The following is a 26,722-nucleotide window of genomic DNA, read 5'->3' on the forward strand; positions in this document are numbered from 1 at the left end:
GAAACCCACATCTCCGTCTCATCTGTCGAATGATGAAGCAGCACAAAAACCTGCTCAGAAGAAACAAATCGTCCGAATCTCACAACTCTCCCTCGTAATAGCATCCGGCTTCGTCGTGGGATCATCAAAAGCCGTATGCCCCACAAACTGCGCCTTATTCGTATCCGAATCATAAGTCTTCAACAAAATACACTTCTCCTTCTCCATCATGGGGAAATAATACCACTTATGTGCCTCATTATACTTCATCACATAGTTCTCCCCGGTACGATCCTGATACCTCAAGTATAATTTGAAGAAATCTTCTTGTGGCGCAGACTTGACATCACACATTGCGAGAGGGTTCTCTTCGACACGCGTGAGAGGTTTCCAGACATTGATGAAAGCCACGCGACGGGCGAGGAGGGAAGAAGCTTCTTCGGGAAGGAGCTGTTTCACGCGCAAAGGAGCGGATTCGGCGGTGTAATCGCAATGTACGAGGCGAACGGGAGCGCGCTGCGAAGTATTTTTTTGGTCGGTGAGGGGTTTTTCATTGTTCTTTTTTGTGCGGATCGTGTGGTCGAAGACTAGTACTCTTTTGGCGCTCAACTCCTTTTTCAAGAACTCTACCACTTCCGGGTAGAAGTCTTTGGCGACTGTTTCGCTGTCTTCCCATGAGCCGTTGTAGGCGGGGGTGAAGTCTTTGAGGCTGAAACCGTTGACGTCTACGTCCCAGTCTTGACCCCAGCCGGAGTGGACGGTCATAGTTTGGAGGTCGTCGCCCGGTGCGTGGATGTCTACTGACTTGGGGTCTTCGTAGAAGTAGATCTCGGTAAGCTTATCTTCGATGCTGACATCTTTGGTGTAATTGAACTCGGCACGTACCTCTCCCTTCTTCTTGTTGGGAGTAAGGGCATCGTCGACGGCGGCTTGGGTCTTTTGCCACGCGGGGATCTTCTCAATGTCGCTGATCCAGCGTTTGAAGTGAGGGTGTTGATCGAGGGGGAGCTTTTGGGCCTCGTGGAGATGCACTGCCGAGGCGATGGAAATATCGACGATGCTAGGCTTGTCTCCGGGGAGGATCCATTTGCCTGTCTCACCCAGACGGGTGTCGAGGATGCCGGCGGCTTTGTGCCACTTGGGGGCCTCGTTGTCAATGATTGATTGATCGGGCTGGGCACCGAGAAGTGGCTTCACCACATTCTCGACCAAATACACATAGTTGGTGGCGAACCAGACAGAAGATTCCCATAGGAGCCAGCGGTTGGCGTCTGCGCGGAGCTTGAGGTCTTTGGGATATGCCAAGTCGTCCTTGCCCAAGTCTGCGGCGTACATGAGGATGGCATTGGATTCGGTCAACACCAAGTCTCCATCTTTGGCGGCAGGAACCGTTTGCATTGGGTTGATTTTGGTGTAGCTGTCGCTTTTCTGCTCGCCTTTGAAGTAGCTAATGAAGTTGTACTTGTATGGAATCTCCATCATGTCCAGTCCAGCCAGCACTTTTCTGCTGTTGACCGTGCAAGGGTCGAGATACACTTCGAGATTCGACATGATGCTCGTCTGTCGTTGGTGTTAGTGGGGAGGTGGTATGGGTGAAGGGTCACAAATCAGCCATGCAGAGCTGTCACACGGTATTTATCTACTATTGAGTTTCATCATGGTGCACCCGCTGGCCGTGATGCCTTACCCCGCCTTGTCGTCAAGAAGACCCCACGATGATCGGCTTGGTCGAGGTCTGCACCGTTCCGTGTCGCCGGGCGAAAACCTTGCTGTCATTGGGTGGCATGACCATGTCTTGCCTTCCCAGGGGGTGGTAGCCGAAGCTTGAGTGTCATGGAGAAGCACTGTCGACTCCAATGTTCCAGATCGAGGCTGGAGCTGTCCAGCTCCACGCAACACAGGCAATGCGATCTGCTGCGCATGTATCGAAGACGTGACTGCCTACGCCGCAGTAGGAATGCCGGAGCGAGCCACACTGTTCAAAAGTCTACATTGAGGGTCGACTTCTCACACGGTATGCAGTGCAAGTGCACGAATACACACGTCTTCGACTTAGAAGCGATGGATGTTCTTCTTCTCCATGCCCAACTCGGCCAGCACTCCACCTTTTGCAGTCAAGGCGCTTTCCATTGTGGGTGGCCCGCACAAGAAGACCTTGGTGCCCTTTGCGTCCCCCAGATTATCTGTCCTCGCGAGTGCTTCTTGCAGCGCGCTCTTGTTCACGTATCCCTTTTTATACTTCTTCTCATCGCCCAAGCTGGGAGAGTCTGATGAGCCCTCGGGTCCAGATACGCAGTATGTCACCTGTAGTCTGCCCGGGTGCTGTTTCTCTAGTTGTTCCAGCTCATCCTTGAGCACGATATCTCGCGTGCCATTGACGCCCCACAGGAGCTGAATGCGCGTTTGATCGTTGGCGTCTGCGAGAATACCCTGAGCGAGGCTATAGATTGGTGTTATACCTGCTCCTCCTGCCACAAAGACCAAGTCTCGAGGCTTGTCGGACGGTGTGTAGCTATAGCCTGGAATCGGCCCTCGTATCTGTAGTGTTGCTCCAGGAGCAAGAGAGTGCATATGCGTAGAAGCACGGCCATTCGGATATTGTTTGACTATGAATTGCACCTCTCCTCGCGCGTTCGATTCGGAGACGGGAGTGTACGGTCGTAGGAGGGGGAACCGGGCTCCCGAGGGCGTGTGTTGGGTCAGAACAGCGGCTGGCAAGAGACGTTAGATGGGCTCCCTTAACGAGGCAGACATCGCACACTTACACCCTGCTGGCACGCCGCTCACTTCATTCTTCCCGCCCGGCAGCTTGAAGGTGACGCGTTTCGTATCGTGGTTGATCTGTTCGGAGCGGGCAACGGTCAAAGTTTGGCTGAAGAGCATCGTCTTGGGGAAGGCGAGCGTCGTGGAGGGAGGAGTAGTGGACGAGTCGAGGAGTATTGGTCGTCGTGTGGTGTAGTATATTGTGCCCGCCGCGCCCAAGGCTGCTGCTCCAGCTGCGTAGGGCAGTGCTCGCGAGGATCGGGAGAAGATGGAGGCCATGGTTGTGTTGTGCTGTGCTGTGCTGTCAATGGGAGTAGCAGAAGCCAAGAGCAGGAACAGTAGAGGAGAGAGAGAGGGCAGTAGAGAGAGTGATGCAGAAGCTGGATGCTGTGTGTCTAGCAACGCGGACTACATCACGGTGTACCGGAGGCTGAAGAGCCAGCGTGGTGATCCTTCCGCCGTGCCTGAGACGACATCGACCGACGGACCCGAACGCGCGCGCAAATGAGCGTGCATCGTGCTACACGTTGATCGGGCGCGTGTGAATGAGCATTCGGGTGAGGAGGGAGAAGTTGTCCGGCCGGACTCCGGAAAGCCCGATGGCGGCTCCAGCCTGACGACCCTCTCTCTCTCGCCTCGACATGGACATGGACAGCACGCATATCCAGTGTGCTCTTGACACGGCCGGCACGTGATGCGCGAGTCGCCATGATGCCGCTTATTAAGCGGCTCTTCTGTTCTCGAACGAGGGGCGCCCTACTGATCTACCCTGCGCACACCTGCCGCTGACAGCGCAGATTGCGTCCGTTTGAAGAGAAGAAGATCTCGAATTGCCGCGCCGTCGTCAGACACAATGACGGAAGTCTGGCAAGAGTACCGCGACCGCATCGCAGGTGGCTGGCAGATGGTGGAAGTCGAGCAACGCCACTCCTCTACCGGATCAGTCGTTTCGAAGCCCGAACTGACTGGAAAAGTGTACATTTCACCCCAAGGATGGCGATCGGCACTCATCGCGGACTCTGTCGCCCTACATCCGCTACCTTCAGGCCAGCACTTCAGATCGGCATCAGATGCTGGAGTGGCCCGTGTAGCTCGAGGTTTCCAAGCCTATTGCGGCTACGTGAAGCTATTCAAGGATGGCCCAAGGACAGCTGTACTGGCAGACCAAGTCCGAAATCGCCTTTGATCTGAATCAATCGGGAGGCCTCCAAGAAAGGCTCGTTTTCTTGTCCACGGAGCATGGCAAAGAATACTCGACGCTGGTACCCAAGGCGCAGCGAGTCGCGGCGGTACGATTTTAGCACCTCACATGCGTCTTCGAGGCCGACAGTAAAGTAAGCACCCCGGAAAATTTCGACTGGCCACTCATATCTAGTGTGACCTCACCTCAGATTGCGACTCTCGAACTCAATGGCCTGTCCTCTCAGCCTTCGCAGAACAACTCCAGCTCAGCGTTCCGCATTTGGGCAAAGACGCGGCAAAGCAAAACTCCCACTCCCGATGCATTTCGATCAATAATGTAAAGCTTCTTGAAAGCCCCGCTTTCGAGGCATCTGACCTGCATCGATGTCTGCACGCGCACCCAGATCGCGTTTGCTGCGATATCTGTAGCTTTGCAAGAGCGCGGCCTCCGGGTAACTGTGCTAGCGAGGCTTTCTAGCGGCGCACCTAGATTCCATAGCCGAGATGCATTTCTACAGCTCTATTCGAGCTCCCCACACTCTGAACGCCTTGGACGCCTGTGCTGACTACTAGCTCCTGACCCTGCAGCATCCTGCACAGCAGCACCGAATACTTTCTCGCTCCTGCAAGCCGCCGTCGAAGGCTGTTCAGGGCTGGAAATAATGAGAAGAGGTATAAAGGTCCACAAGATTCCCCACCAGCGCTAGTTTGCGAACACTTTCCACGCTGCTGTGTCGTGATATCCGAGTCGGCCTCTTGTTTGTTCACACACTGTCAAGCTCAATTTGAAACTCATAAGCCTCCCCCAGTCCCTCGGTACTTCATTCGTCGAAGACACTGCCCTCAGAAGCACCTCTCGCCTACACTCCATATCCTCCAAGCAACACAATAGCAATCATGCCAGGTGAATACTCCAAGTCCTGGCTGCAATGGGAAGAGGCCTCCGGTGGCCGCGCCATCCTCCATGGTAGTCCAGCAGAAATCAAGGGCATGTACGATGCACTCGTTCAGGCTCTGCTGCCCTTGCTGCCAGCTCCTTCGGAGAATGTTGCCGTCCAAGAGGGAGATGTCGATGGTATCAAATACAGAGTCTACACACCGAAGAGCTCTAAGGGTGGGCTGCCAATTGGTGTCAAGTAAGTGTTTAGCGAGGTGCTATTTGTGAGAGGACAGTGTGAAGGTGATCTGCGATGAGCAAGTGACTGATCCAGTTTGTTACAGTACCCATGGAGGAGGTTTCATGACCGGCGATCTGAACTCGGATGCCTTGCTTTGCATGGTAAGCTATTCACGAAGTAGGGCATTGTACGTATGCTGATCAGAGCCTGCTCTAGGCTATTTCCGAATACACTAACACCGCCATCGTCGATGTCGATTACCGTCTCACTCCCGACTTCAAATGGCCAGTGCAACTGGAAGACTCCTTGAAGGTCTACAAATGGGTAATTCCCACCACATCTGCTCCTTCTGGAGCAAAACAGGCCACTAACACGGCGAAATACAGGCTCACGACAACGCCTCTTCTTTTGGAGGTGACAATCGCAGGATGTTTACCATGGGTGGCTCCGCCGGTGGCGCACTTGCTCTTCAGATTGCCAACCAGATTGTAAAGGACTCGAAATACAAGTCGTCGCTCAAGGGAGTGGCTGCCCAAGTTCCTTGCACCACGCACTGGGATAACGTTCCAGAGAAGTACAAGTCCAAGTACAACTCCTACACCGAGAACGCCAAGGGAACTCCTATCATTGATAAAGAGAGCATGGACACCTTCTACACGTAAGTTCCTCCTTTCATCCCTGTCTAACTCAACAAGCAAAACACTTCGCTGACTCCGACTCTGCACCAGTCATGTCAACGCCGACCCCAAAGACCCCGACACCTTCACCATTCTGGCTACCGACAATCACGCCAACTACCCGCCGGTGTATTTCACTGCATGTGAATTTGATCCTCTTCGCGATGATGCGTACATCATGAAAGATGCTTTGGAAGAGGCGGGCGTTAAGACAAAGTTGGACTACTACGAGGGTATGCCGCATTACTTTTGGATTTTCCCACCTGTGCCGGAGAGTAAGACTTATATGCAGAATCTCATGGCGGGTGTGGAGTGGTTGAAGGGACAGATGTGAACGATCGTGAAAGACATGTAGGAAATCATTGGCGCTGCGATGTAGTTGCGCTGATATCGCTTGCTTGATGTGGGGGTTGGCTCATTCAGCTCCGTTCAGGTTCGAGGGCAAATGCAGTTTGTGGCCCCTCAGGACCATCTGACCAGCGTACTTTGGTACGGTCTCTTTTGAAAGCCCTCACCAGCTGTGTATACCCGAACGTACAAAGCCCCATCTAATTCCACCGTAACTGAATACCTCCAAAACGCCAGACATATCCCGCATGGAATCATAACACCAGATCTCATCGCCCACATACATTCAAGCGACAACACCACCCCTTCCTTCCCTACACAGGCAAATAAGCGTAAGACGAGGCATTCGTCCACACTGAATCCTTCCTTTTCCTCTCCTCTGCATCTGCCACAGATGTTTCATTCTGTTGTCTCCAAGGTGGCATAGCGCCATTGAGCTTTAAAGCCATTGTCGTAGTCTTATGATGAGAAGCGTGGTCCGCAGATGCGCAAGAAGATGAGGATGTGGACGAAGCCGACGTGAAGTCTGTGCACATCGCAATCACCAGTTCCATCAACTTCAAGGAGTCCACATAGCCTCGGCGAAGGTGCATGTCGGTGTACAGCCGAGAGAGCAGAGTGTCGAACAAGGTTGACACTGCGGGCGGAGGCGGAGGACAGTCGAAAGCATCTTGTTGCTGCTGCTGAGCGGCATTGTTCGCATTGGCAGTGACAGAGTGAGCTAGCTCTGCAAGTTTGGCCACAGAGGTATTCGGCGACGCAGAAGCAGATGCGCGCGAAGCATGAGTGGTATGATCGTTGTCGTCGGCGATCTCGCCTTCTTCAGACAAGGTCGACGATGAAACGGAGTATGTCCTTCTAGAGAAGAGTGTCGACGTGCTGCTATTGCTGAGCGTGTGAGAGTGTGACAGAGAAGGCGTCGTCGGGGATCTTGCTGTAGACGATGGAGAAGACGAATATGCGGAAGGTGTATAGTAGCCGCAATGAGACTCGGCCCAGTCGTGAGTGACTGTCATTGCAGAAGCGCAGTGCATTGGGACGACAGTCGTGGCGGCTGAGGAGGCGGGGGACGAGTAGCCTTCCTCCTTTTCTTGCTGCTGTTCTTGCTGCAGTCTGTGCGCTTCTTCACTCATAGACGCGGCCTTCTCCCAAATGTCTACGACAATATCGTACACTTCTCTGGGCACCAGGACATTGGCAAAGTTCGACGCGATTTTGACGTTGTTCGAACCGGCAGGCAGGCTTCCGATTACTGCTCCGACACTTTCGTGCACGCCATTCAGGATCAGTAATTCTTCCCAATGATTCTTCGCGTCGAGGTCTCTTGCTCGGTCGCGACGATGGAGTTCTTGCACGATCAGCTTTGCATCGTAAATTGTATTTTCTGGTGGGATGACATCAAGATCGATGATATGGACCACAATCTCCGTACAGCCCTTCTTTTGAAGGTACCGAGCCCATCGTAGAGCTCGGGTCCAAGATCTCCAGACGCTCACAAATGGCCCTGCGAGGCGAGACTTCCAGAGAAGATGGTGATGTGCCAAGGAGAGGGTGGGAGGGGCATGGCCAGTATCCTCATCGTAAAGACGTGGATATAAGCCATTCGTGTATTTGGTTCCTGTCCCGCAGGCCGAATGATCGACACGAAATCCGATCCGGCCTCCAGTACTGGATGGTTTGCTGCTGAGAGAACCCGAGCCAGCAGGTTGCGATGGAAGACTGTAGATACAGGACGAAGGTATCGGGGAGTCATTCACGGCCTGTTGAGTATAAGCTGAGTATGCTGAGTAGGCCATAGTTCAAGTGAAGGCAATGTTGGAGGTGTGGAGCGGTCCGGCCGGTGCCTGTGTGAAAGTGCATGGACGTGACAGAGGCCGATGCATGATATACTATATGAATGATTGAGTTCTTTGCGAGACAGCACCATCTGACGCTGGGCGGGAACTCGGCTGGTCGATCGTGTGAGATGTCTGTCGATGATCTCGGTAGGACAAGGGTATGTGGTTGTATCCCGCCACCCTTCTACGCTCCTGTTTAGAATGTAAGCTTGAGCAAGTGTGATCGGAGCACAAAGCGCAGTCTGCGTAAGATGATCGATGAGCTCTGGAACTCTCCGGGTGTTTAGGGTCACTGTGACAGTTCGTCAGCTTTGCATGACCTGTGTGCCATTATTGTCAGACTTTGGTGGGTTTCGGGTTTGACTTCAAGGAAGGACCCCTCCGTGGTTTCGTGAGCGCACATCGGTGACGCAAGTCCGGTTCTCTGCGGTGATGAAAGGACATCGTCCTTGAGACACATTGATCGAGCATCGCACACAGACAGCGCTTCGGGCTGAAAGCTAGAATGTCATGAGTATTGCCGCGCTGAAACTCTCTTTGAAAATTGCAGCGTAGCTTTGCAGTGCTCGTCACTGCCGTACTTACGCACAGCCGTCAGTGTTTCCACGCACTGCCATTGAGGCTCGGAACAGCGTTCCGCAGTTTTACGATGCGAGCAGAAATCATCATTTTCGAATTATTGAGATGCCAGTGCATCCTTCAATTCATGAGCTGTTGCTATTAAGCATTCAGTTTTCCACTAGAGCATTATCGCCAAATCCTTCGCTCTGAGCCCAGTGTCAAAGTCCAAAGAAGTACTGATGGCCTTCATATCGAGAGGCAGAAAGAATGAAGCGCTCGGACTTCTCATCGGCTTAGCAAAGGTCTCGGGCTTCGCGTGCTGTACTTCCAGGGCAGGTAGGACGCTTACCTTGCGCCTAGTCCGTTGGGGAATCTTCGAAGGCCTGTCCTTTCGAGAGGTTCCAGAGGTAAGTCCAGGGGCGTCACCCGTGATACGAGATGCATGCCCATGGGGCGGCTGGTCGCTTGATTTGGATTCGTCGCGGGAGTGAATGGATCTACTCTCCGTGACAACAGGTGTACAGCTCGCCGGAGCATTGTGGGGTAAGAGTGATGGCGGGATGGGCTCCTCAAGTGGCCAGTTGGGCTTGCTGTGCCAAACGTCCCAGGAGGGCTGATCATAATGCTTGCATCCAATTTCGCCCGAATAGCCATCGAGGTCAAGTGGCCAATCATTGCTCCAACTGGTGGCCTCTTGACGATGTCCGTGTGCAAACGCCTGTTCGCCAGTGTCTTCTACAACCATCACCTCGATCGAAGATCGGTTGGTCCCGGCATTGTTGTCGACCAGACTTCGATGTGCCGGGTGTGTCTTCCACAGATCATGATATTTCTCCCCAGCAACTGCTGCATCGGGGCTGCAGTCAATCACACTTGAGTCGCGCGAGAGCTGTTCGTGGCCTGCAGGTATAAACCCAGACTTGGCCGTCCGATTATCATGGAAACATCCATTCATGGTTGCCTTATCAGTATGCTGTCTTTCATGCGAGGTTGTAGCATTCAACTTTGTTAAGACTTCCGCCAGAGCCAGCTCCTGGGTGTCTAGCTTCTGGGCGTATTGAATATCAATGTTGCATACGCCCAAGCCAGAACGTTCATCTGAGCCAGACTGCGACGGCAGAGGAATTTCTTGAACGTGCGGTTCGAGCTCTACATCTCCCTCCAGCTCCGCGAATTGACTCGCCTGCGGAGGTTCTGGAGATGGGTAGCAAGTCAAATGGCTTAGTTCTGCCGCCACGTCGAGTAAAGGATCAGATCCTAGTGGAAACTCCGGTAACGGCTTGAATGCTGTAGAATAAGTTGAACACGCACTTTCGACCGGTGTGCCATGATCTGAATGCTTTAGACTAGAGCAGCTCGCTGGGCTGGAGCTTCTCAGAACCTCGAGTGGGACATCTTCAGGCTCCCATTGTCGAGCGACAACAATGGAGAATTCACGTTCGGCCTGAACTCGTCTCAGGTACACTTCCTGAGGTATAAGTCCGCCTCGCTGAGCTGGCGGCTGAGCATCGGTTAGCTCAAGACGAGCGAGCAGTCCTCGCTCCGCAAAGTATCCCTCATTCCACTCCCGGATGATCGATGCCAGACTTGCCGGTGCCGTAGAAATGAGCCCCTCTTTCATCTTGTCCTCTAATATGTGCTGGCTCTTGTTGCGCGCAACGAGGTAATTGTCGGGTGTAGCGACGGCAGCCGCTGTGCTGACAGCCCACACCTTCGCACGCTCTGCCGGAGACAATTTCATGCTGTCTACAATCTGACTTGTGAACTTCTCCCACATGATGCGATGGATCTTCAGATCAAAGAGGCCGGGATGATAGGGAAACCCGGAGGTCAGCAGCGCGCCTTTGGTATGCACGCGCAGCGAGCGCGTCGTGGACGGATGAGCACCAATCGGGGAGCCATTTGTGCTGAAGCTGCTCCTGTTTGAATATAGTCCTGGGCCTCCGGTCCCATCGAAGCAGAGCGGGCTTTGACTGTCATTCCTGCTGCCGTGCAAGAGGGAGCTACAGCGCGGAGAGGCGTATCGAAAGCTCTTTCGGTACGAATGTCGCGGATTATGGTCTTTCTGCAGCTTTCGCGGGCCCGAAGCTGCGCCTGTTACGGTGACAGGCTGTAGCATCTTGTCTCCGAAGTCAGTCTGGAGTGGTTAGCTCTTCCAAGGGAAGATGGAGCAAGAGGTGTGCATGAAGGCAAGAGTTGAAGCATCGGTCGCTGGCATCATGGATCGTGCTGTTATGTATCGAACATGGCAGTACCAAGCCCGACAGCTCGATGGGCATCGAAAGCATCGAAAGCATCGCGCCGATGAGAGTGTACTGTCGCTGGGGATGAAACGCGAATGGAGGGTGGTGTGTGTTTCGCGTCGAAGCATCGCGATCTGCTTGGCAGTGACGTGTGGGCCCAGGGGTGTGGAACACGTCGCGCCTGAGATTTGACTGCACTTCTTTGCTCCTCTCCCTTCTTCATGTTGTCTTCACCTGCTTGGACTAAGCGATACCGGCAAGGCGGTGGCAGTGGTCAAGTTCTGTCAGATAGAGGCTCACCTCTTCATCTTCTGCGCAATGCTCTTGCGCCATTTAGAACAAGCTTGTCATCCTGGTCGAAGTGTATTTACCCCTTTCTCAAGCGCACGTCTTCTCTATTCCGCTCTCATGCACTTGGGATCTGAACCTTTCGACCTCGGTTTCACAGAGAGGTCCATAGATATCGTGACAAGTTCGACGAGGTATGCGGCGATTCAGCAGACGAAATGGGCGAGGTAGAAGATGGTGCAAGAAAGGCTACCGCCAGAACGGCGAGCGTTTCTTCCAGCTCAAGCCATACTTCGCTCCTTACTCCAGACAGCAGACAGCAGACAGCGAACGAGTATAACTCTATCACCGATTTGCTTCGTGAAATGGAACGTAAGTGATTTGGGCCAACAGTGTGTCGACCGGAAGTTTACCGTGACCTAGAGACTGTGCGTGGTGAAGATCCTGGTTGGCTGCCAGAAGGCCTTCACTACGAGTTTCCCTTCAGGCGGCAGCTCATCGAGCCGTCAGACGACATGGTGAGAACAATACTAGATGGAGGCGAAACGGTGTATGCTAAGGTGAGTTGCGTTGGGAGAGGAGATGCAAAACATTGCAGGTCTTCGATGGGGATGGATACGAATATGACTGGGATGGCCGCTCGCAGTGGTATGGCAAGCCAAAGAACAACCGAACGCCTCGAATGCTAGTTCGCGATGACGATGGTCACCTATACTGGATACAAGCAAGGCAGTAGCTACGAGAGAGCCATTGCCGCCCAAGTTCTGCTGCCTTAGCTCTGAGTCTTTTGTCTGCTCCTACAGGCCACAAAGTTCTTGCACCTCTTCTGAGTACTTCTACTGAGATGGCCATCGTGGGTTCAATCCCAGGCGCTGGGTGACTTTCATCGGTGCAAGCCGACTTACCCGATTGGGCAGTCACGGATTGACCGTCGGCGGACCGCCTGCAACTAATGTGAGGCGTCGAAACCTTTTTCAAGGTATGACGAGCTCTCATGAGTCATTGCCCAGGACGATACTCAGACTGCGTCGTTTGTGATTAACATCACCACTGTGCAAAGAGTGCTCTTCCATTTGCCAAGAGTTCCAATGGCCATCGGAAATATCCCCAAAACCTGCCCTGGTCCCCAGTTGAAAGGCAGAGACACTATGGCATCCATCTTCTCGTCAGCCCAGATTGGAACATCTAGATACCTTGCCAACTTGGTCAAGACCATCAACGATGCATTCAGGCAGGCACACGCCTCGAAGCCTGAGCTTGGTATGACGACTCAAGGCGAGAGACTTGGCTCGACAGAAGAATTCCTTGCCAATTTAAGCAGCGATCCAGAGTCTTTCATTCTTATCATCAGCTATCCCGAGAGCGATAATGTCATCGCCACCGCGAGCTATCGAAGGTATCATGGTCCACTGAAAGACAGGCCGGTGGATCGCAACACTCCCTGGTTCCGCACTTCTGATGTTTCTCCCGACACGGAAGAGTGGGAGATGAAGTTGATGGCTTGCGACCTGGATTTCCAAGGCTATGGCCTGGCAGGATATATGATGAAGACCGGCGAAGCTGAAATTGTCCAGAGGTTTCATCAGAAGCATATGATTGCTCGAGGGAATGGAACAGCTGTGCCTTCCAAGTTTGAAACTGGTTATCTGCACACCGCTAGAGTTGACTGCACAATTTTATCTCCGGCGCGGATTTACAATGGACTATCAAGTCTGGAGAGGCGAAGGCTATAACTTTCACATTGCGTTCATGCACAGAATCATCGAGCCCAATTCAAAATAGCTTCTCGACTTTCTACATATACCTCTGGTCTGACCTGGGTGCCATCCATATCGTCACTAAGGATACTGCTCCGATCGGAATGCACGGCAACCATTGCTAGTACAGCATGCCGCAACTGGACATGGACCTCTGACATATCTTCTAAAAGCTTAAAATTCTACGATCAACGATCTGCACTGTGTGTGCGCAGTATTTACTATGTGGGAAGGACTGTTCACGGCATGGGCGAAGGGGATATCTCCTTAACAATGTCGCACTGAGATGACCACTCCTTGCTTCTAAGGCATTTTCGGCGCGTCGGTCCGTTGATGGTCGTGCTGAGACTTGTGGAAACGCACTGCGAATGCAATTAACCGTGGCCACCTCTGAATGCAACTACCTCTGAGCGCAAGCGCCTAAACAGATTGGCTCTCGACCCATGGAAACCTTTGCAAAATGGCTTAGCGACCTGCGGTTGCACTCAGAGGTAATTGCATTCAGAGTTAGCCACCGTCATGGCTCATTCAGTGGCTCAAGCGGTTCTCTTTGAAGCAAACGGGAGAATCTGCTCTCACAGTAAGGCTGTCGTGACTACCCGGGAAAACCAGGGCCCTGGTCCCCGGTGACTTTCTCGGACGCCAATCACGTCGATACATCTTCACCTGTAGCCCGACCTGCAGCGCCTTGAAAAGCTTGTTGCCCAAGAAATCCCGAGTGATACCAGCCAAGCAAGATGCCAGTGCGTAGGGCTATTGGATGAGTATCTGCTCAATGATATTCTTGTCAATAACGAGATGGGGCACCTGTATCTTGCGGCTTTACTTCTGGTGTGCTTGTAGGCTTCGGCGCCCATTAGTGACCTGGTTGTTGCTCCCTGCAATTCCATTCACGCCTCGCGAAACGGTGGTTGCAACACGACAAACAAGTGAGTTGCGTGGCCTCGCAGCAGCAAAACCCTTCAGATCCCGATCAAGGCCACTTAAACGAATCGGGTGCCGCCTCCGCCAAGCACTGCATCTGCCGAAAGGCGCTCGGCTGAGAGACCACCGTTTGCCGAGGGTCTCATTTCGTCTACACCAGACATGAGATCAACTCCTCGTCTGAAGAATGTCCCGTGGGGTCTACCGACATACCCTAAGTCGATGAGACTAGGCCGCAAACGTCAGCGCAAGTGGTGCTAGCATGGGTTCACTCCACATACGCGGAGGAATCCCCACAAAAGCTACGACGTCCTTCCGACTAGGTGGCTAGCGTATGCAACTTTTCATGCTGATCACTCATTGGCATCGCTTCGTGGAAGATGGTATCTCCACCGGGAGTAATAAGTAACGTGCCGCAAGTACTGCTTGCGTGGTCAGCTTGTGAGTTTTCCAATTTCCTCGACTTTTATCAGCGAAAATGGCCAAGAAACACAGGAGTCTCGCAACTGGGCTGGCGCTCACATCTCTGGCAGGTGCACAGCAGGTCCTCAATGATGCGAAATCGGCTTGCTCGAACATCGCTTCCACGTTCACGTATCCAAACGTGACGATCAATTTTTCTGAGCATGTCACTGCTGGAACGAACCTCACTTTTGATCAATCAACACCCGAGCTGCGAACATGCGGAAGAGCATCTCAAGTCGTTCCAGTCGATCTTTGCAGAGTGGCATTTTACGTTGCGACCAGCAATCGATCTGGCATAACCGCTGAAGCTTGGCTGCCTTCGAACTGGACGGGCAGATACATGTCCACTGGCAATGGAGGCTTGAATGGCTGCATCTCATACGAAGACATAGCCTACGGCACGGAATTCGGCTTTGCAGCTGTTGGCAACAACAATGGCCACAACGGCACAGGCGGCACTTCGTTCTATCAAAATGCCGACGTGGTACAGGATTTCGCCTGGCGATCGATTTACACTGAGACCAAAGTCGGCAAAGAGCTTACCAAAGCATTCTACGGCGAAGACCTCTCCAAGAGCTACTATCTTGGCTGTTCGACGGGTGGGCGACAGGGCTTCAAAATGGCTCAAGATCATCCTGATCTCTTTGATGGCATTCTTGCTGGAGCACCCGCGCTTGCATTCAACAATCTCTCCTCCTGGTCAGGCCATTTTCTTCCAATCATCGGGTCGAACACTTCAGAAACATACCTGTCCCCGGCAAAGTGGAATCTAGTGCATCAGGACATCCTGAAGCAGTGCGACGCTCTCGACGGAGCTGAAGACGGCGTCATTGAAGACCCCAATCTATGCCACTACAAACCGGTTGCATTGCAGTGCGCCTCAAATGCCACAAACACGACCAACTGCCTCACTGCTCCGCAGGTGAAGACAGTCACGGACGTCTTTGCACCATACTATGGCGAGAACGGTGACTTGGTCTATCCTCGCATGCAACCAGGCTCAGAGTCCGTCGCCTCGCGTCTCTACTACAATGGGCAGCCATTCCCCTACACGACCGACTGGTATCGTTACGCCATCTTGCAGGACCCCAACTGGGACCCTAGCACTCTCAATGCATCTCTTGTCGCCTACGCAGCTTCACTAAATCCTTTCAACATCGAAACCTGGTCTGGCGATCTGAGCGCATTCCAGAAACGAGGCGGTAAACTCCTCACCTACCACGGCCTCATGGATGGAATCATATCGTCCCAAAACTCTCCACGATACTATGAGCATGTGGCCACTACCATGGGACTTTCTCCCTCTGAGCTTGACTCATTCTATCGCTTCTTCCGCATCTCAGGACTAGGGCACTGCTCAGGCGGAGACGGTGCATGGCATATCGGACAGGAAACTGAGGGCGAGTCTGGAGCGGAGAGAAATGTGCTGCAAAGGATCATCGATTGGGTTGAGAAGGGAGATGCTCCGGTGACTGTTACTGGTGTGAGGTATGTTAATGATACGAAGAGTGAGGGCATTGACTACGAGAGAAAGCATTGCAAGTATCCATTGAGGAACAAGTACGTCGGGCCAGGTAGCTGGAAGGAGGCGGATGCTTGGACGTGTGTTGAGTAAGCCGATGTTCAGACCCGATCTTAGCAATGAAATCACCCTAGTTCAAACGATTTGGAGATTCAGCCTTTGATCTACGATGTAGCGGGGCTCGATGCTTCCAATTGTGCTCCAGGGCTCATCTCGATGTTCTCATTTGCTTCAAGCCAGGATACTCGAAATCGACCAGCCGCATCACGATCCAGCATAAAATCCCACTGAGGTGTAAAACCAGTCTTTGCAGCTACCTCGTGTCCTCGCAAAAGATTCCTGTACAGCTTGGAGAAAGGTCCAAGAACGACATACACCTCTCCATTGTGTCGCAGCATTGCCGCCGAGCGTCTTTCTGGTTTAAGCCAATCAGCCACAGTGAATTGAACAAAAAAGATGCCCTCCGTTGGTGCCGCTGGCTTGTATGTCACGAGGGCGCACAGCGAGGCTCGATCGCTGCTGATAGTGCGGGATCGTACAAAGAAGATGAATTGTAGAGCATCGAATGCTAATCGTGATATGTCCACCAGGCGAGTCTTCCATGCTCGTTTGATCCTCCATTCTTGACAACGATCTTGTCTCTCGAAGACGGTTTCGAAAATATCCCAGGAGCAGCCGGATCCAAGCTCTGAGAAGATGGCGCCGGTCCTGGAACTCACATCATCCGACGTGAGTGATGTTGTGGGAATGTAGTACACGTCTTGATCTCCGTTATTGATACACAGCAATGACTCTTGATGGAGACTCGCATCATTTCCCAGCGAGAGCAACACTGCAACTTCTAGGTCAACAACTTCTGTGTCCGTCGTCGAGTATTTAATTTGCAGAGGGTCGATGTAAGCACAATCCATGATCTGCAAATTCTCAAAGGCCGCGCAATCTGCGAACACATCTGACAGTGCATCAACCACTACTTCGATACATTTCGTCATCTGTTCTTGCCGCGAGACTTGAACATATGGGCACACAATCGTACGATAATCGTCGTGCAGGAGAGTGAACAGCTGCAATGAGTCGCCGATGTAAAGGTAGAATATCAGAGTGAGATTCTCGAAGTGAAAAGACGATTTGCATCCCTTGGCCTTGAACATTGGACTTCTTCCACATGTCTCCAGCACGTTGGGAGGAGTATCTTGTAGCCAGTGCGTGCCGAGGAAACGTTGGTGAGGTGAGTCTAAAACGTTCATGGTTGAATTTAGCGTCCTCGATCTCAGGATCAAGCTCACATGCAGAAGTACTGCGAATTGTTTGCTTCGTAGGCAATGATTTCTATGTCTACACTAGGTACACAAAGCTTCTACTTTGGTCCATAGCCTTCCTCAAAGATCGCAAAGCGTAGAAGCTGCGCCAACATGGGACAGTGAACCATTTTATTGCCGATCGGTAGTCTTACTAACCGTGCATACCTCAGAGGTAGTTGCATCCAGAGGCATCGACGTTGAGATGTGCAGAGATCGTGTGCCTATGTCCGAGCACAAACTTCAGGCACATCACAGATCACCTCGAAGCCCTACAGCAAACAACATGTCAGTTCACCAAGATCCTTCGCCTATCAAAATAGGGAACACAACAAACACTAACCAGATCCTTTCCAGGAGTCTTGCTGCAATCACCCTCGATCGGAGCAAACCTGTACAAAGCTTCAAGCGTCGTATTGGGCGAGCGGTTGAAAATAATGGGAGCATTAGGTTCCTCATCTTTGAGCAGATTCACAACCTCCGTGAATTCTACGGTGACATCTTGGCGATTGGAGCCACGAACGCCGAAGCCAACACCAGTGACTTCCCAATTTGTTCCCTTCATGCGATCTCTAAGGGTCTTGAGGGGTGTCTCGGGTCCGCGAAGGACAGCTACGATATCTGTTAGATGTAACCATGGTAAAGCCTTTGCTCTGGAGGTCTGTACTTCTGAGATTATAGCCAGCTTTGCGGATGTTCTCGGCATCGAGTCTGAGCGCGGCATCAACTCTGGCTGGGTCAAAGCCTTGGGCGATCACGAGTGGGTGGTAAGGTGGGAAGCCGCTGTGTTTCTTTAGTAAAGATGACTATCCCCAGAGCATCGGAAGACTGACGTGAAGAAGACGTCGGTCTTGCCACAACGGTTCTTGCTGGTTCGTGGTTCGAGAGCAGCAGCAGCAGCTATGCTCAAATAGCAAAATGAGGAGACGAGGGTACTGAAGTTAACCATTTTGCAGTCTGAGAAGGGCAATGTGCTCTAGATGGTGATCTGAAGTGCCTCGCTCACATGCTGTAAGAGCTGACCACTCAGTCTTTGTAGGTATGTTCGGTACCGGACGTGTTCCTCATTGCCCGCCAAGTATGCATGCAAGGAGTGCCATGCCATATCGTCGAAACTTTGTTCTTGACCATGATCCATTTTTGTGCACAAGCTCTCAGCCCTACCGGACAAGCGATTCTACAAGCCCGTAGAATCAATGCATAGTCAGTTTCGGGCCGGTCTGCTGTGGGAGCATGAGTAATTCTCTAGAGCATGAGTAATTTCCTAGAGCATGAGTAATTTTTCAGAGCATGAGTGTGTTATTGGAGTGCTAGGCATGTGAAGATGGTGTATCGACCCAGGCATCTTTGGCATTTTCTACGAGCATCCGAATCATCCGGCTCACCGACCACTCCCCATCGTAGCTTTGTGTGCGCACATCGACTCATGCGTTTGCAGCAGCTCGGAACCACAACTTCGTCTGGAGCCACGAAGTCTAAGTAGCGAGAGGGGTCTTCGCGTGGCAGAGTCGTGGCTGGCTGCGCCAAGGAGCCCCAGGCGCAGAGCTCCCCAATGCAATCGCCAAGGTGGCGTTGAACAGTCAGCATGTGCATATACCTCAATGGGACATGTCGACTGGTTGCAAGCGGGACGCTCTCGGCTTCCATGCGTCGCCATGCGTTGACGCGGCAATGGCTCACGATCCCATTAGATGTATCTTGGATGAACGAAGTCAGAGCCACGATGAGCTTTCTTCAGTACCTCCATACTGCCCATAGGATTGCCGTAACAGGAGTTGCAACTAGTTGGTCAGATCTCGACTTGCTATTTGCGTGTGATGTCTGTGAAAGCTGCTCGTGAAGACGGCATCGATGAAAGAGCAATTCGATCTGGTGACCGTGTTGCGATCGTCTATTCGTGATCTCGTCTATTATCTATATCTCATGTCAGCATCATTGTTGATAGCTCGCTGAGTGATTCAAAAAGGCACGTCCATGTCTTCGACACTCTCCTCTTCCTTGGCCGATCCGTTTGCAGTAGCGGCATTCCCTTCCGCGATCTCCCTGACGAATGCAATTAAAGGCGCGACGCTGGCCTTCTGTGTCGGCAGAAAGTGTCCGCCAGGGTGAAACACCACTCTCGACACGCCACCGTCCTTTCCTTTCCCATCTACACAGCTGTCCACCAACTGCATAGCTCGCTCCTCGCTCACAACCGTGTCCACACTCCCGATGAAATGCTGCATCGGCGTGGTGATCTTCGGCTCGTAGAAAGCCCTGTACATCGGGTGTCGACTCGCTCCAAATCCCGAATAGCTCACTGCAAACTTCATCTGCGGATGCACCACACTATCTGCACCTTCCTCTCCCACGAAAGATTTTGGAAATCTCATTCCTCCTTTCGCTTCCAACGCTTCAAAAGCCTCCCTTCTCCCAGGCTCTAATAGGGCAGCCAACATCCCAGCGGCACTTCCTCCTTGTGAAAATCCGATAACCCCATCAAATGGCCCTTCCTCTCGTAAGATCTGCGCTATAGCTTCGAGCCCCTCCTCTAACCCATCGTACAGATACGGTTCCGAGTCACCTTTGCGTTTCCACCAGCCATAAGCCTCATCTCTGAGGTCTTCGGGCTCGGCGACCCCGCCAGGTATGTCGGTGTATGAGAGTTTCATGGGAGCTGTCGGATACACGAATTCGAGGCCGCCAGGATAGTATTTGAGATTGCCGGGCTTAGGAGCAGCGGGGAAGGCCTTGTCGAGAGACTTCTTGAGGGCTTTGGTCTTGATTTCGAAGAGGGGCCCGGATTGCGTGAAGCCGTGGAGCATGAGAATGCGGAGCGTCTGAGGTTGAGGTGACATAGTTTCGTTTGCAAAGTGAGAATTCTGGCTTCTAGTCTTAAGCTTTCTGGAATCAATATCAACTGAGTAGTGGCGAAAATAACCTGTTATATGAGAAATTTGCTTGCGAGATCGGAGCACTGTCCGATATGCTGGTAGACAGCCTTTCATGCGTATGCACAGTATGCCATTGGAATGGAGCGGGGTGGAGTGAAGAATGTGGTCTCCGTGAATGCATGAACGATGGAGATGCATTTGTGACACAGAAGTGGCACTAGTGGAGTGGACCCCTGCCCGGTTCGGCCAAGTGAGGCAAGATTCCGCTGCAAGCTGTCCTCCGCGCTGGCATTTCGAGAACACGGACACTGCACCTCCCTTCCACCACCCACCACTCTACAACATCCGCCGCACACCACCACCGCGAACCCCACGCCGACGATACTCTTACCGCCTTCTGTCGAATAATAGTCGCTGTAAATCCCACGCCCACATCACAATGGACCAAGCAAAGGAGCTTCTGGAGATGCCACGCGAGTTCGTCAAGGACGGCCGCCAATTCATCACGCGATGCAGCAAGCGTACGTGTACATCATGCATGGACGTCACATGTGAATGCGCGGAACACGGGTACTGACAAGTGCATATAGCCGACAAGCGCGAGTTCCTCCGCATCTCACAAGCAGTCGGGATGGGCTTCTTGATCATGGGCGTGATTGGATATATCGTTAAGCTGAGTAAGTGACACCTGGTATTCGTCCAGTCTACTGGAACTGGACCGGAACTGATCGGATACCCTTTAGTCCACATTCCTGTGAACAACATCTTGGTCGGCGGCGCATAGACGAGGAAAAGCATAGTCGGGCGATACGAACAGAGGAGCTTGCGCACGAGCGTTGACTGGAGTCTCGAGCGCCTACAATGGCGTCGTGGCTCACGCGCATGGATCAGTTGTCGAAATTCAGATTTCAAGGCTATGTCCTGAGGATACAGCATAGCAAGGCGTTGGGGCGGAAAGAAGAGATACCATGGGCAGGACCGATTTGTCTTGTGCAAGGGAGTGTCCCGCAGATCTTAACAACAGTACGTCCAGCGGGGCGCCGCAAAATGTATATGGTACAGTTGTGTCGCAGGAAGCAATTAAAATTGTCAAGACACATGTTCGATCTCTCTGCATTAACTCTGACCGAGCTATACTGGTGTCAAAGAGGACAGCGTAATAATCATTAGGATGCTGGCTCAGCCATATCAAATCACCAACGTTAGAGCGGGCCATTTTTTGAGAGGTTGGGAGAGTTGTCAGAGGTATCGCTGTACTCTCAAATTCAAATGGTATTGGAAACAGCAGCCAGTCTGATCCTTGTAAACGGCCACTGTGCCTCTCAAGTTGTGCTTGTACATGACAGCATTGTGTGCCTCTCAAGTCGAGGCACGCTAGTCGTCTGACTACCCACTGTACAGCTGCTCGTGGCGCAACAGCATACAACCCCCCAACCCAAGTCCAAGCCGTCTCGATCGATCATCTCTCTGAGAAATCTCTATCCTCGCCATCGCGACCCCCGTTCCACGTTATCGCGTGCTAATGGAACATGTGTGCTCACCTGTGGGTATCTCTGATAGTAAGTCTCCCTATCGTCCCAACTCGGAACTTTGACCTCCTTTCCCTCATACCCAAGAACCAACCTTCTCAAGACCAACTTCCTCAGAAACGCCGCTTCCCACCAAACCTTCTCTCCGATTTTTCTGTAAAGCTCCTGCTCACTCAGAAATCCCAGGATGCAGTCAGCCATCAGACTCGTCAGCGGCGTATCTCTCCACAGGCATTCCCACATCTCCTCGGAGGTCATGGCCAGTCGGTGCCACTCGTCCATACACTCGACAACCACAGCACCCAAGTTTTCGATCTGGAAGATAGCGTCCATGATCGCATTACAATACTCGAAGTCGTGAGTGTTTCTGTCTCCGAAAAACCAAGTCACCGAATGAGCTTGGAGAGTGAACACGTCGAATTGCAAAGGAGTCATTGTGCCAGAGATGCCAGACAGCGCAGCTCGAGCTTGAGCCTGTTCTCGAGCATGAGCGGAGAAATCTTTCAGACTGCCGGTCACGAATCCGAGATAGTGGGCGAAGAGTGTAGTGGGGAGCTCCGACAGTTCGAAGACTCTCTCCTCGGGGCTTTCGTCGAAACAACGGGGAGGGAAATACGAAGTGTGTCTTTCGAGGAGTTCTGCTGCGATTGTGTAGGCGACTTTGGGATCCGAGTCGGTGCCTGTGCCGGTGATGATGGTGATAGGTCTTGATGTGTCGCAGCTATTCAGTGGTCAGCAATGTGGAAATGCTTCTAGAAAGAGGCGACTGCGTACTCGAAGACATAGTGCACCTTTGGCTGTGATGCGTGCGTGCCCGTAGCACTGGCGTCGCTCTGAATGGTGTCCGCATCCATCTGGTTGGTATCTTCCGTCTGGTTGGTATTCTCGTTCATCTGATTGGCAGAAGTCGCGCAAAGGCTTCTTTCGTCTCTCAAATCCTCGGAGGCTCTGGGCTGGGTAGCTGGGCCTAGGGCGGAATTGTGTCGCAGGCAATTGTCTGAGACACCAGTACATTCCGCCGACGACTGTGCTTTCTCGTTGCCTGAGCTGGTATTCTCGTCGACTGGCATCTTGCTTGCTCGCACCGCCAATGGTCAACCCGACGGAGAATGATCCAGTCGCGACCGAATCTTCCTATTTCATTTCGTTGCAATACCCCTAATACAAACTAACTACCAGTCCAGTATCACTCTGAGCGAATGGCTTGCGATCGCAAAGTGAATGGGCGAACGCACTCCGTGCATTCCGTGCGAGGACGCGGAGCTGACAAGTGAAGTTGCTTAAGCTCTGTTTGCTAGAACGTTGCCTCGCGGGCTGCAGCGATGCGGCACATGCAGCATCACAACAGTCCACCGCGGCGCCATCCAAGCCAGCGAACCAATCCGGGTAACGAGATGGCAGCTGGAACCATGTATGTGCATGCGCTGCCAACTGCTCGCCAATGATCGTTGCTGACAAGCAGTGCAGGTCTGACTTCACTGCATTGGTCAAACTCCAATCCAAGGACGGAAAGAAACACGTCCTGGTGCACAAAGACATCATCACGAGGAGTTCGCTGCGCATGAGGCGCAAGCTGGCCTCAAGACATGTACTGGGTGCGAATGGCGAGAAAGCCCGACCCATTGCCATCGACTGGACCGACCTTGCATACATTTCTTGGTGCTACATTGCATCGCTCAGGGACGATATTGCGCGGGACTTCTTCAGTCACAAGAGAAACGAGATCGGCTTGTCTAGAACGGTTCTCGAAGAGCTCCTCGTAAGACTTACGAAGCGTGTCGAAGATCCCGGTGCCTACGGAGCGATGGACGGCGCAGATTCCCAGAAGTATTACATGAGCGATGAAAGTATTGAGCGCGTTCTAGAAGCTTGGTCGAGGGATGAGGACCTCAGCAATTTGTGATTCACGACGATTTCGGCTTCGGCTTCGGCTGGCTGTGCTTGGGAAGCTCGACGGGTTGAGGCCTTGGACTTGCTATCCAGACTGTGCAAATACTGCTGCGGAGTGGAGTAGGTGAGATTTCGGATGCGAATTTGCACTGCCCTCGATTAGCATGGAATGAATTGGAGCATGGGAGACTCACTATGACATCCTCAAAGCAGATTCGTTCACCCCAGCTGCCATGTTTGTACACTATTCGATACATTATGCTTCATGCTATACAGAGTCACTTCCTCATGACGAATCAATCTTGCCCTTCCAGTCCGCAATATGGTCATTGATGACCTTCGCCGCAGCATCGACAGTGAAATTCCTGCCAATAGCCTCCACAAAGTCACCTTCAGGATCTGCAACACAAAGTCAGTCAGCCATTTCATCCACATTCAAATTATCCACCTCACTCACCCATCAAATAAAAGTAAATCGAATGATCCACCAAATAATCCTGTCCAGGCTTCACATCCGGCGGCGTAGAAAAGTACACCCTGTACGCCTTACAAACAGCCTTAACCTCATCCCACGTCCCGACAAGCCCCAAGATATCCTCATGAAACTCCTTCAAATACCTCCTCAAAACCTCCGGCGTATCTCTCGCAGGATCGCAAGAGATGAACACACTCCTCATCTTATCCCCATGCTTCTCTTTCACCCGATCAATCATTCCAGCCATCTTATCCAATTCTTCAGGACAAATATCCGGACAATGCGTGAAACCGAAATATACGAGACTATATTTCCCTTTCAAATTCTCCTCTGTGTATTCGTTTCCGTGGTGATCGATGAGATGGAAAGGACCACCGACGAGCGGTTTCCCAATGCCTTTGTTGGCTTCCGCGATGCGAGCACGGGACATGCGGGCTTTTTCGTAGCGGAAGTAGAGGGTTAGACCTCCGCCTGCGACGAGGAAGAGGAGACCGGCTTGCCACGAGAAAGGTCCGAGACGGTAGCGCGATTTGGCTTCTTGGACGGTCTTTTGGCGTGCGCGGGGAGTGGTTGAGGTGAAGGGGCGCGAAGAGATGGTCGTTGTCGGTCGTGAGCGGAGTTCATGTTTGAGGGTATTGGATGTGCTGGTGAAGAGTGTTCTCGATCTTGATGCTGCGGCGCATTGTCTACATATACTCGATTGCGCGGAGCGCATTGAGCTGAGAAGTGGTGCTGCCATGGTGGATGGCGATGTCAATGGTGAAAGTGTGGATGGATTGATCGATGACCAGACGATGCAAGACCGCGCGGGTGCCTCAGGCGCATAATGTGCCAAGACTCAGAGCTCTGCTGCTGCTGCAGATGCAGGTACGAACATTATATGCACATGCAAAGAGACAGAAGCAGATCGTAATCATGTTATGGTACTAGTTCTTCCCTCAACGTAAATACTGCTGCAAGGCAGCGATAAACGTGTCCTCTAAAGTGCATTGCGTGAGAGTAATTTCAACGTCAGAGAACTTGCACATCGGCCTCTTTCGCAGCATTTGTCTTTGCGTCCCGGCACCGTGGAAATTGGGCAGATGTATCATCGGGGGAAGATAGAGCATAGCTGACGACAGTCATTGGTTAATATGGCAACAAGGAAAGTCCACGGACCTCCTTCCTAGAGGTCAAGATCGTTAAAGGCCTTGAGTCGGCAACCCGTTTTGGAACGAGAACATCAGCACGGAGCCTTTCGAGTACATCAGATCCAATGCCTCTGCCACGAAGTCGACAGCGCGGGCAAAAGTGGACTATGACAACATGGATCTTGAGTATAGGAGAAAGCAGCAGCGGTAAGCGGGCATTGTGCCTGGAGGTTGTGCTCTAGATGCATACTGCGAACGGTCAGGCACGCAATATTTGCGCGGATTCATGAAAATCACCCTGCGTGGCGGTCGTCACCTCAGCGGAGTGCAAGTTGCTGCGCAGATGCCTATTGTGTTGATGACGAGTATGTGGGCGGCGGATATTGTGCGGACCAGAGCTCAAGTGGGTGCTTGGGCATAGGCACGGGATGCCGTATGCTATCAGCAGAGCATTGATATCGAGTCCGAAGCCGACGGTGAAGGCAGTTTATCTCTGAGCCCGGGCCGAACTGTGTTCGGTGTTCGGTGAGTAACCATCGGGATCCTCGGTATGGAGGTGAAACCGGCATCGCACCATGGCCATGATCTCGCGTGCGATAATGGATCAACTTCTGGTGGCCATCAGCAGATCTGAGCGCCGTGCAAGATCACCACGGCCTTGATGACGACTAGATGCTGGGTTTGTCTGGACTTTGTAGGGAATGAGCCAGAAGAATGAAGCGGTCGGAACAAGCCGAGTTGCACATGACGCAGCACGTGCTCATATGATACAAAAAGGTAAGGCGATACGATGTTAATACCACGTTGCGATGCGATGGGCGCTGCCACGTTGTGCTTTGTGCTCCAGGAAGTACAGCATGTCGGGTGGTCAGTCCGCTTCCGCTGTGATATCGCTTCTTCTTGCCCTTGGAGCCTCGTCCGTTGGTGTTGGGCGCCACCAATATGACATCAAGCGAGGCATGTTGATGGAGTCTGCGGATTTGCACGGTCACGTCGACGCAGGTATCTCAATGCATGCATGCAGCGGCTCACGAATCCGCTCGATGCCAAGGCATGGATTCCGCATGCTCCTGATGGCTCGATTCTGCGGCCAGTGCTGATGCGACCTGCCTGTCTCGGTCAAGTATGTTTCGTCTGAGAGTGAAGCCGTCTATTTGCGGCGTGATATTTCTGGAAGGCGTGGAAGTGGATGCGGTGGTGTGAAGAAGGCTGTCAAATGGAGGCATGCAGGGCACAAACCTTATGCAGTGACGGATGTGGAGTCACGGCGGCGAGAGGTTCGTGGCCGGGGCGGAGGAGGAGAAGTTGCAAACGACGGAAATGCGCAGCGCGGTGGCGAGGGGGCGCAGAACCTGGTTCACGGGAGCGCGATGTGTATTGGAGCTGCGCTGCTGCTGTGCAAAAGCGAGCAGGAACAGCGCAGGAGCAAATGACGCTTCGGCTGGAAGGCGAGCAGCACGCCAAGCCAACGCATCGTCTTCGAGGTCGGTCTGCTGTTCGCCTTCTCTGCCTCCACCACGACGCCTCCAGCACGCAATGGAGCGGCACTTCAGCAATGGCTGCATCGACCCAGCGAATTGCTGTGGTTCAGGCATGCGCAGGTGCGTCGTGGTGCATGCGCGGATGTCGCGCCGGGGAGAGGGCAAAACAGACTTCCCACGTTTACCGTTAGCCTCCCATCGTACCGTCGTCATCCAGCAGCGTCTGGCTACATGTCGACCAAGACCCCTCGTCACATATCTATCCCTCGAGCCGCCTGCATCTCGGGCATCGCACATCGCCGTTCCCGTTCTCACTCCCCACCACACGCACGACGAGACTCCTCGTGAGAATTGACATCTCCGCGCAGCAGGGAGCGACAG

General features: G+C 52.6%; 16 protein-coding genes across 16 annotated transcripts; 7 read left to right on the plus strand and 9 right to left on the minus strand.

Annotated features, from left to right (window-relative positions):
• Positions 1 to 54: 54 nt before the first annotated feature.
• CKM354_000146200 (uncharacterized protein) lies at positions 55 to 1,530 on the minus strand (the record flags this gene model as incomplete). Its single annotated transcript, XM_044796587.1, has 1 exon — positions 55 to 1,530. One exon carries the CDS (start codon positions 1,528 to 1,530, stop codon positions 55 to 57), a length of 1,476 nt encoding a protein of 491 aa, XP_044652522.1.
• A 501-nt stretch (positions 1,531 to 2,031) lies between these two features.
• Positions 2,032 to 3,021, minus strand: CKM354_000146300 (uncharacterized protein; the record flags this gene model as incomplete). Its single annotated transcript, XM_044796588.1, has 2 exons — positions 2,032 to 2,690; positions 2,745 to 3,021. 2 exons carry the CDS (start codon positions 3,019 to 3,021, stop codon positions 2,032 to 2,034), a joined length of 936 nt encoding a protein of 311 aa, XP_044652523.1.
• Positions 3,022 to 3,595: 574 nt separating this feature from the next.
• CKM354_000146400 (uncharacterized protein) lies at positions 3,596 to 3,928 on the plus strand (the record flags this gene model as incomplete). The annotated part of the gene is made up of 1 exon (XM_044796589.1): positions 3,596 to 3,928. The coding sequence occupies one exon, from the start codon at positions 3,596 to 3,598 to the stop codon at positions 3,926 to 3,928; it is 333 nt and encodes a 110-aa protein (XP_044652524.1).
• Positions 3,929 to 4,821: 893 nt separating this feature from the next.
• On the plus strand, positions 4,822 to 6,053 carry CKM354_000146500 (uncharacterized protein; the record flags this gene model as incomplete). Its single annotated transcript, XM_044796590.1, has 5 exons — positions 4,822 to 5,060; positions 5,146 to 5,203; positions 5,259 to 5,366; positions 5,429 to 5,700; positions 5,771 to 6,053. 5 exons carry the CDS (start codon positions 4,822 to 4,824, stop codon positions 6,051 to 6,053), a joined length of 960 nt encoding a protein of 319 aa, XP_044652525.1.
• A 328-nt stretch (positions 6,054 to 6,381) lies between these two features.
• CKM354_000146600 (uncharacterized protein) lies at positions 6,382 to 7,863 on the minus strand (the record flags this gene model as incomplete). Its single annotated transcript, XM_044796591.1, has 1 exon — positions 6,382 to 7,863. One exon carries the CDS (start codon positions 7,861 to 7,863, stop codon positions 6,382 to 6,384), a length of 1,482 nt encoding a protein of 493 aa, XP_044652526.1.
• Positions 7,864 to 8,644: 781 nt separating this feature from the next.
• CKM354_000146700 (uncharacterized protein) lies at positions 8,645 to 10,585 on the minus strand (the record flags this gene model as incomplete). Its single annotated transcript, XM_044796592.1, has 1 exon — positions 8,645 to 10,585. One exon carries the CDS (start codon positions 10,583 to 10,585, stop codon positions 8,645 to 8,647), a length of 1,941 nt encoding a protein of 646 aa, XP_044652527.1.
• Positions 10,586 to 11,193: 608 nt separating this feature from the next.
• Positions 11,194 to 11,733, plus strand: CKM354_000146800 (uncharacterized protein; the record flags this gene model as incomplete). Its single annotated transcript, XM_044796593.1, has 4 exons — positions 11,194 to 11,224; positions 11,307 to 11,369; positions 11,421 to 11,557; positions 11,596 to 11,733. 4 exons carry the CDS (start codon positions 11,194 to 11,196, stop codon positions 11,731 to 11,733), a joined length of 369 nt encoding a protein of 122 aa, XP_044652528.1.
• Positions 11,734 to 12,085: 352 nt separating this feature from the next.
• On the plus strand, positions 12,086 to 12,779 carry CKM354_000146900 (uncharacterized protein; the record flags this gene model as incomplete). The annotated part of the gene is made up of 2 exons (XM_044796594.1): positions 12,086 to 12,573; positions 12,629 to 12,779. The coding sequence occupies 2 exons, from the start codon at positions 12,086 to 12,088 to the stop codon at positions 12,777 to 12,779; spliced, it is 639 nt and encodes a 212-aa protein (XP_044652529.1).
• A 1,377-nt stretch (positions 12,780 to 14,156) lies between these two features.
• CKM354_000147000 (uncharacterized protein) lies at positions 14,157 to 15,758 on the plus strand (the record flags this gene model as incomplete). The annotated part of the gene is made up of 1 exon (XM_044796595.1): positions 14,157 to 15,758. The coding sequence occupies one exon, from the start codon at positions 14,157 to 14,159 to the stop codon at positions 15,756 to 15,758; it is 1,602 nt and encodes a 533-aa protein (XP_044652530.1).
• A 71-nt stretch (positions 15,759 to 15,829) lies between these two features.
• CKM354_000147100 (uncharacterized protein) lies at positions 15,830 to 16,912 on the minus strand (the record flags this gene model as incomplete). The annotated part of the gene is made up of 1 exon (XM_044796596.1): positions 15,830 to 16,912. The coding sequence occupies one exon, from the start codon at positions 16,910 to 16,912 to the stop codon at positions 15,830 to 15,832; it is 1,083 nt and encodes a 360-aa protein (XP_044652531.1).
• A 275-nt stretch (positions 16,913 to 17,187) lies between these two features.
• CKM354_000147200 (uncharacterized protein) lies at positions 17,188 to 17,912 on the minus strand (the record flags this gene model as incomplete). Its single annotated transcript, XM_044796597.1, has 4 exons — positions 17,188 to 17,235; positions 17,307 to 17,575; positions 17,631 to 17,746; positions 17,797 to 17,912. 4 exons carry the CDS (start codon positions 17,910 to 17,912, stop codon positions 17,188 to 17,190), a joined length of 549 nt encoding a protein of 182 aa, XP_044652532.1.
• A 1,009-nt stretch (positions 17,913 to 18,921) lies between these two features.
• CKM354_000147300 (uncharacterized protein) lies at positions 18,922 to 19,950 on the minus strand (the record flags this gene model as incomplete). The annotated part of the gene is made up of 1 exon (XM_044796598.1): positions 18,922 to 19,950. One exon carries the CDS (start codon positions 19,948 to 19,950, stop codon positions 18,922 to 18,924), a length of 1,029 nt encoding a protein of 342 aa, XP_044652533.1.
• A 325-nt stretch (positions 19,951 to 20,275) lies between these two features.
• On the plus strand, positions 20,276 to 20,620 carry CKM354_000147400 (translocon subunit SSS1; the record flags this gene model as incomplete). The annotated part of the gene is made up of 3 exons (XM_044796599.1): positions 20,276 to 20,357; positions 20,427 to 20,513; positions 20,580 to 20,620. 3 exons carry the CDS (start codon positions 20,276 to 20,278, stop codon positions 20,618 to 20,620), a joined length of 210 nt encoding a protein of 69 aa, XP_044652534.1.
• A 694-nt stretch (positions 20,621 to 21,314) lies between these two features.
• CKM354_000147500 (uncharacterized protein) lies at positions 21,315 to 22,435 on the minus strand (the record flags this gene model as incomplete). The annotated part of the gene is made up of 2 exons (XM_044796600.1): positions 21,315 to 22,086; positions 22,140 to 22,435. 2 exons carry the CDS (start codon positions 22,433 to 22,435, stop codon positions 21,315 to 21,317), a joined length of 1,068 nt encoding a protein of 355 aa, XP_044652535.1.
• Positions 22,436 to 22,806: 371 nt separating this feature from the next.
• CKM354_000147600 (uncharacterized protein) lies at positions 22,807 to 23,268 on the plus strand (the record flags this gene model as incomplete). Its single annotated transcript, XM_044796601.1, has 1 exon — positions 22,807 to 23,268. The coding sequence occupies one exon, from the start codon at positions 22,807 to 22,809 to the stop codon at positions 23,266 to 23,268; it is 462 nt and encodes a 153-aa protein (XP_044652536.1).
• Positions 23,269 to 23,541: 273 nt separating this feature from the next.
• CKM354_000147700 (uncharacterized protein) lies at positions 23,542 to 24,469 on the minus strand (the record flags this gene model as incomplete). The annotated part of the gene is made up of 2 exons (XM_044796602.1): positions 23,542 to 23,654; positions 23,713 to 24,469. The coding sequence occupies 2 exons, from the start codon at positions 24,467 to 24,469 to the stop codon at positions 23,542 to 23,544; spliced, it is 870 nt and encodes a 289-aa protein (XP_044652537.1).
• Positions 24,470 to 26,722: the final 2,253 nt, after the last annotated feature.

This window comes from Cercospora kikuchii, assembly GCF_019650295.1.
Source record: "Cercospora kikuchii DNA, contig_00001, whole genome shotgun sequence".
In the NCBI taxonomy this organism is placed as follows: domain Eukaryota; kingdom Fungi; phylum Ascomycota; class Dothideomycetes; order Mycosphaerellales; family Mycosphaerellaceae; genus Cercospora; species Cercospora kikuchii.